Below are 7,465 nucleotides of genomic sequence, written 5' to 3' on the forward strand. Positions count from 1 at the left end.
GGTACATCACATGAGAAGATGAGAAAGTGGTACATTGTGTGAGAACATGAGAAAGTGGTACATCACATGAGAAGATGAGAAAGTGGTATGTCATGTGAGAACATGAGATAGTGGTACATCATGTGAGAACGTGAGAAAGTGGTACATCGTGTGAGAACGTGAGAAAGTGGTACATCACATGAGAACATGAGAAAGTGGTATGTTATGTGAGAACATGAGAAAGTGGTACATCACATAAGAACATGAGAAAGTGGTACATCATGTGAGAACATGAGAAAGTGGTACATAACATGAGAAAGTGGTACATCATGTGAGAACGTGAGAAAGTGGTACATCGTGTGAGAACGTGAGAAAGTGGTACATCATGTGAGAACATGAGAAAGTGGTATGTCATGTGAGAAAGTGGTACATCACATGAGAAGATGAGAAAGTGGTACATTGTGTGAGAACATGAGAAAGTGGTACATCACATGAGAACATGAGAAAGTGGTATGTCATGTGAGAACATGAGATAGTGGTACATCGTGTGAGAACGTGAGAAAGTGGTACATCGTGTGAGAACGTGAGAAAGTGGTACATCGTGTGAGAACGTGAGAAAGTGGTACATCATGTGAGAACATGAGAAAGTGGTATGTTATGTGAGAACGTGAGAAAGTGGTACATCACATAAGAACATGAGAAAGTGGTACATCATGTGAGAAGGTGAGAAAGTGGTATGTCATGTGAGAACATGAGAAAGTGGTATGTCACTGTGGGGAGCGGGCTGTAAGCTGACACGGTCCTTGCACCTGTAGGGGCTAGCAAGGCTGGCACCTACCCGCACAGATTTCCCAGGCCTGTTTGGATGGCAACTAATCAGTATAACGAGAGCAGCCCCTGCCTCCAGAGCTTTCCCAGGGTTTGTTCATATGACTGCTATCAGTAGGATAAGAGCTACTTTCATGGCTGACCAAGAAATATGTATCCAACTAGTGAGATTTATTGTAACAAGAAACCTGTCCTTCAACTCATCCCTCCAGTAGTGATTTTAGAGAAACAAAGAATGTTTTCCTTGTGAGTGATTCCCTGCTTAGTGTCTTATGCATAAAAAGCACTGTATTACTAATAAAAGTCGCCAGAACTTCTCGAGAGCTGTTGACCTCCCGAATCCCGCTGTCCTGTCTTTCTTTCTCTTCTCAAATCCCACCTCCCTACCTCAGCCCGGTTCAATCGTCAGGCTGGACCTGACATGTCACGTGAGAACATGAGAAAGGAAAAGGCCTGGACCACGCCATTGGCGGTGCACGTGCTGCTGAAGGAGGGGTGCTAGGTGGCCTGGCCGGTGTCTGCGTCCTTGATCTCAGATCCCGGCGCCCTGCCCAGAGGTCTGCCCAGGGCTGGGGTGGAGAGGAGGAGCGGAAACCGCCAAGCCCCTCGAGCCTGGGGTCCCTGGCAGTCAGAGACACGCAGGCCCGGGCTCTCGCTCACACGGGGGCATGTTGTTGGAAGTGATGCCTGTGGAGAAATGCCTGTTTCCAGAGACGAGGCCGGGAGGGGTCGGCTAAGACCAGAATGCTGGCCAGCGCTGGGCCCGGGGCTGGTGCGAAGATGAATTTTCCACGTGCTTTTCTACTTCTCAGTTTTCTGGTTGAATATATATTGTTTTTATAATAATATGTTTTACAATAGAAAATATTTAAAACCAGTGCCGGATTGTAAAGACCCCCATGCAGGCTATGCTTTTAGTTTATTTACCCAATGTGTGAAAAAACCCCAAACGCACGGCGACGTCACGTAGCTTTTTTCTCTTTAAAGGAGAGGCTCCTTGTAAAGTAATGTCGGAACGATATTTATTCATCTTTTACTAATGTCACATTCTTTCAGAACACCCATCAGTGTGCATCTTGGAGAGCGTACCCCTGTGGAACCCGAATTGGCTTTCACGTCTTTGCTTTGCGAGACTGGACGCGGAGTCGGGGTCGTGCATGGACGGGCCGGCCCGTCAGTTCACTGCACTCGGGGGAGGCGGGCACAGCGTCCCTGTGGGCCCCGCTGAGCTGCAGGCGCCGCTCACTCCTTTTTGAAGATCCTCTTGGCTTCTACCCCTTCGTACACGTAAGTCTGAAAGGTGTTAACAGACGGGAGGTGTTAGCAGCATTAAGATTTAAGGCTAAATTAAGAAAAATATTAGATTCACATACTATTATCACTTTGAAGTGAATTCATAGTGTTTTCCTTGTTCTTGATAGCAGCGTTTTGTACAGCTACAGACCACATCTACTTAAAAGCATGCAGTTTGCCCGGCTGGCATGGCTCAGTGGTTGAGCATCGAACTATGAACCAAGAGGTCCCAGGTTCAATTCCCAGTCAGGGCACATGCCTGGGTGCGGACTTGGTGCCCAAGTGTGGGGCATGCAGCAGGCAGTCCATCAATGATTCTCTCTCATCATGGATGTTTCTCTCTCTCCCCTCTCCCTTCCTCTCTGAAATAAAAAAAAAAATGTTAAAAAGTAAAAAATAAAAACATTCAGTTTGTAATCACATTTCAGTTAAAATAGGCATTGATGTATTGGACATGTATGTAAGTTTGCTTCAATAAATAGGCATCGGAAAAGATGTCTGTTGTTAAAATCAGAAGGTTTATGGGAAAAATACTGGCTGGTTGTGGAAGCTGTCACTCGCAGCCACAGGATGAATGCCTCGTGGCGTTCCTGGCTTTGGGAAGCAGTGTCATCGTCACAGCTCACCTGGACCAGCTCGCCACCAACAATTTCTCGGACAGCGTTCAGCTCCTTCCCGTTGTCCACCCGCTTGAATCTCCCGACGAGTTTGTCTCCCTCCAGGCTCCAGGTCCCCTACAGAGAAGGACAGTCACAGGGATGAAACGGACCGCTGGGTCGCCCACGTGTCAGGCACTGCTCCGAGTCGGGTGCGTGGACGTCTCGCGTCTTCACAATGACCCTGTGCGGTGGCCGGGAGCCAGCCCAGCTCTCACTCGGCCCCACGCGCTGGCTTACAAGCCCTCCTGAGAGCAGAGCGCCTGGACCTCGTGGAGGTTCTGGTTAGCTCCCGGGCCGGGCCGGCACCCCTGCTGGCTTTAGTTAAGGACTTGTTCTAGTAACTCTGTAAGGCACATAGCGGGCCAGATGTTAACACTTTCATCGTCATTGCAAGCGCGGCATTCAACCAGGAAAATTCTGAGGACGTAAAAGTTTCCAAAAAATCAGTTGAAACATGACTCCCTAAAACTTAGTATCTCAGACATTACACGGTATGACCTACGGTTAGCATGAGGCCTTTCCCTTTCTCATTCATAATCATTTTATTATTTAAATTACACTTATTAAATGCCGGTGACGTCTGGTTAGAGAGCTAAACGTTTTGGCTGCCGTCAGGTATGGAAAGTTGATCTATGAATAGGTCTACAGTCAGTCATTCAACGCTTTTCCTAATTCTTCTTGTTCAGTCCAGGTTCCGTACAGATATGGGTGGAAATAAAAGTGTAATCGGTCCCCTCCAGCTGTGTGATATGTAACCTGGTAAACTCCTAAGTGAACGAGACTCGCTCTAGCTCACCGCTGGGGCGGGGCAGCGGCCCCAGTGCGGGCAGAAAGGCCCAGAAGGCCTTGCTGTGAACACTTACAGTGAGCTCAGTGCCGTCCGCGAGGCTGTAGTTAAAAGTCACACCAAGATCGAAAGTGATTTCGGCGGTCCGGAAGGTGCTGGACTCTTTGATGGTGAACTTGCTTCCTTCCTGGCTGATGATCAGCTTCAGGTTGTCGTGGGCCGCCAGCTTCCTTTTCACCATGTTGATGCCTGCAAGCAGGAGGGGTGCAGTGAAGTCAGCGCCAGTTCTGCCTTAACAGCATCACCTTGCATGTGTGTGCGTGTGTGTGTGTGTGTGTGTGTGTGTGTGTGTGTGTGAGGCCCGAGGGCGTGGCCTTGCAGCCAGGCAGGTGCTTCTGCAGAAAAAGTCCCGCCCAGCAGGTCCTGAGCCCCTCAAGCTATTCTCCCCGAATGTGAGAAAAAATAAATGGAGCATGGAGCTACAGAACCTTAGAACTGAGTAATTTAAATGAAGTGATCAACCTTTTTGTCTCAGAGTTAAACCAAATTCCAGATATGACCAATGAAGGATGAAAGTCACATTCATCCATGTGTAAGGATATACAACTTTAATTCTGCAAATACAGGATTCTTTTCTCACTGCAATTCTGCTTTCTACAATGGCTTCAGATTTTGACCTTCGTCCTTATCTTTGCTTTTTGGAGCATTTCTGACTGTCACGGACATGAGGAAGTCAGCGATTATTACAGTCAAGGTCATTATCATAAAGCGTACAGATGCCATAAACGCGAGCTTCCAGTCCCTGAGCTGCAGGTCACAGTGGAGGCAGCTTTTTGCTCTGAGAAATGACACACGTGTGTCTGCCCTTCTTGGGCAGCGTGTGGGCTGCCGCGTGTTGGAGCAGCTATTAAAACCAGTCACACTAGGGCCTCCTTGAGGAACCCCAGGTTGTCAGGAGGTTGTTCCAAGGTCATTGCCTGGCCTGCGACTCCTGCTAGAGCCCTCCCGCCCTCATCCCATGCCTTGGCTTGGCCGGCCCTGGAACGCACTGTCTCAGGCCCGGGAGCAGCCCTGCACACCGCCCTCCTGCCCTTTATAAGAAGAAGCTGTGCGCGTGCGCCCACACGGCGCAGTCAGCTCTAGCGTGAGGAAACATCTGCATCGATGCGTCTCAGGGGGCAGCACCCAAGGCTTTCCTTCCACTAGTGACAGTGTGTCTCCAGCGGGAGCCGGGAGCCGGCGTGCCCTGCTCTGGGCCAGCACGCGGCCGGAGCCCCCGGGGCCAGGGGGTGAGGAAGACGCTGTGGGAAGCAAAAGAAGGAACCAGGAAAGAGGGAGGCCCTTACCCATCTTCTCCATGAACTTGTCATAGTTCTCGTTCCGGTCGATCTTCCAGGCCCCATCAAACGCCATGATCTCCGGTTGAGTCTGAGCTGGTTGCGCGAGACTCAGGTCCGCCCTGAGGAGAGAATTTATTCTGTTTCTTATCTTAGAGCCAACCTCGCGCTGTGATGTGGAAGTTTAAAGTTCAGGAGGTCACCTCACCTAAGTTCACTAAATGCAAAGCAGTTTTTGTTCCTATAAATCCCTTAGTTCCTCTCCTGAAAGCTCACTGAATTAAAACACGATAAGCACGCCTGCTCTTTCTCAAACCACAGCTTGTGGGACATTTGCTTGAAGAATTAGAAGCCATAGGATCTGAAGGAAGGTGGTTTTTTTTTGCTCCAAGGTTCAAAGTGCACGCTGCATTGGCGATAACCTGGAGCATAAATCAAGTAACAGCTGGGCAGCGAGACTTAATGGCTACTCCGTTTCACAATAGCAACTTCCTTGTCAGTAAGACTTTCTGGCCAAGTGCAGCTGCAAGACCCATGTTAATAAGACACTGTGATGGAAAACCCACTCGCTTTCGAACGTGTCCCTCCCCGTGTCTGGGGTTGCTGGGAGTTTGGGCCCCTCCCCCCCCACCCCCCGCCCCCCTGGCACCTGGTGCGGAGCCTGGCCCCTGTGCAGACTCGGCCCCTGGTGTTTTGCCCTTGAATGGTGATGGGCCCGGGGCGGGGGGGTAGTGTAGGGGGGTAGTGGGGGGGGTTCAAAAGGCAGAAAGGAGGCCGGGAAACATGAGGACTCCCATCAGAGAGCCAGCTTCAAGTCTGTCACACCCACCGCTAACTAAAACCTGTCCCTTCTCCCCTCTCCCTGCCCTGCCCTCCGCAAACCTGGCCCAGGGGGACACGGAGACTCATGTGTGGGGGGCTGGGGTGGAGGGTCACAGGGAGGGTGGGAGGGGAGGGACTCAGCCCTCCCAGCACAGGCTCCCGCCCGCCAGGCCCCAAGGAAACCGTGAACTGTGTGCAGAGCCGGTTCACTGTGAAGCAGCCTGAACAGTCATCCCCGAAGACGGCTGTTGTGAGGGGACGTGACTGCCGAGCCCGTGGTTCCCGCCGGTCAGTGGAGTAGCTCCCGGGCCAGCCCCAGCCCCCCAGGCCCGGGGAGCGACGGCCACACGTCTGAGCAGACAGGGGCCCGGCCAGGTTTCCATCTGCTGGGATCCCGGGGCTCCCCTTTCAGGGAGCTGCCTGCTGTCCGTTCCATCAGCCGGGCCAGTGCAGGGCGGTGGCCACCAGCCCCAGGTGTGGCGAGGCGATCGCACCGGCTCCCGCTGGCCCGTGTGTCCTCCGGGGCAGAGAAGGAACCGCGTGAACACGGCTTCGGGCTCCTGCCGGTGTCTGCAGCCTCGCCTCCCCCGCCCCCACCCCGTGCCCTCCAGGTGTGGTCACCGGCACTGTCCGCAGGCCGGGCTCCAGCCGGGTGCTGTCTGCTGCGCAGGCCACGCGTGGCTGCCTCTCCTGGGAGCCTGCCCTGTGCCCGCGGGGTCAGCAGCCTCCCAGCGCAGTGACCTCCCGGGGTCTCAGCGTCGCTCAGAAGAGACACCAGGACACGCAGCCCAGAGACTGGGGAGGCGGTGCCCTGTTGGGGGCTCACCCCAGAGGGCAGGCTCCAGAGGTCACGGGTCCTCCCCCCATCGCCCCGGAGGTGGGGAAGGCTGCAGAGAATTGTGTCCAGTGTCACTCATGGGAAGCAGCCTTGTCAGCCTCCCTCCTCCCTCAGCGCTTCTGAACCTGCTTTGCTGTCCCCAGTTGGTTGACTTTTCACGCTGGAGGGGGAAGTGGTCTGTGTTGGGGGGTGGGGTGTGGGGGATGGAGGGCTGCTCCTCTCCTGCCTGCACATGTGCACCCCACACAGAGGCAGGCGGGTCACATCATCTCTGTTCCCCAGGCCACATCTCAAACCTTAGGTTTCCGCCTTTTTTTTTTTTTTTTTTTTTTTTAGAAGAGCTTTTCTTTTGAGCCCATTTCCAACTGGGCATGACCTTCCAGCCTCAGCCATGACCTTCCAGCCGCCGCCTCACGTTATCTACCTCCTCCCGGTCTGTCGTTATCATCGGTCCCCATCGCGTGCTATCTGCCATCGACACTGGCAGCTGGCTCACTGCCACCACCCAGGTGACCCCAAGTCCACGTGGAGAAGCCACTTGTCACTCTGGCCTCCCAGCTCCCGACCCGTCAGTTCACGCTTCATCCGATGACACCCAGGCTGCAGTCTGTCATGGCCACGGGGCAGCCCTCCACCCTCGGCCACAGCTCTCCGAGCTCGGCCTCCACTCTGCCGGCGGCACGGCTGGGGATGTCCGTTAGCGTGGCCTCTGTCTCCCCCAGGCCAGCCCTCCTGGTTTATGCACATTCTCCATCCATCAAGGTGCTGCTGCCAATAAGAAACCCCCTCGCACTCTGTCCTGTGCCAAGCAGGCGCTCACCCCATCCCCTCCCACCGTGTCTCCAGGGCACCCCTTTCCTCCGCCTGGAAACCCCACCCCTCGCCCCTGCTTTTCTCCTAACACCCGCTTGGCCCGTAAGAA

At 53.5% G+C, this 7,465-nt stretch overlaps 1 protein-coding gene across 1 annotated transcript; it reads right to left on the reverse strand.

The window, feature by feature from the left end:
* Positions 1–1,859: 1,859 nt before the first annotated feature.
* On the reverse strand, positions 1,860–4,959 carry FABP2 (fatty acid binding protein 2). The gene is made up of 4 exons (XM_008154885.3): positions 4,893–4,959; positions 3,623–3,795; positions 2,727–2,834; positions 1,860–2,100 (listed from the first exon to the last, which is right to left on the reverse strand). Exons 1-4 carry the CDS (start codon positions 4,957–4,959, stop codon positions 2,050–2,052), a joined length of 399 nt encoding a protein of 132 aa, XP_008153107.1. The 3' UTR covers positions 1,860–2,049.
* Positions 4,960–7,465: the final 2,506 nt, after the last annotated feature.

The sequence above is a fragment of the Eptesicus fuscus genome, chromosome 6 (genome assembly GCF_027574615.1).
Source record: "Eptesicus fuscus isolate TK198812 chromosome 6, DD_ASM_mEF_20220401, whole genome shotgun sequence".
Taxonomy (NCBI): domain Eukaryota; kingdom Metazoa; phylum Chordata; class Mammalia; order Chiroptera; family Vespertilionidae; genus Eptesicus; species Eptesicus fuscus.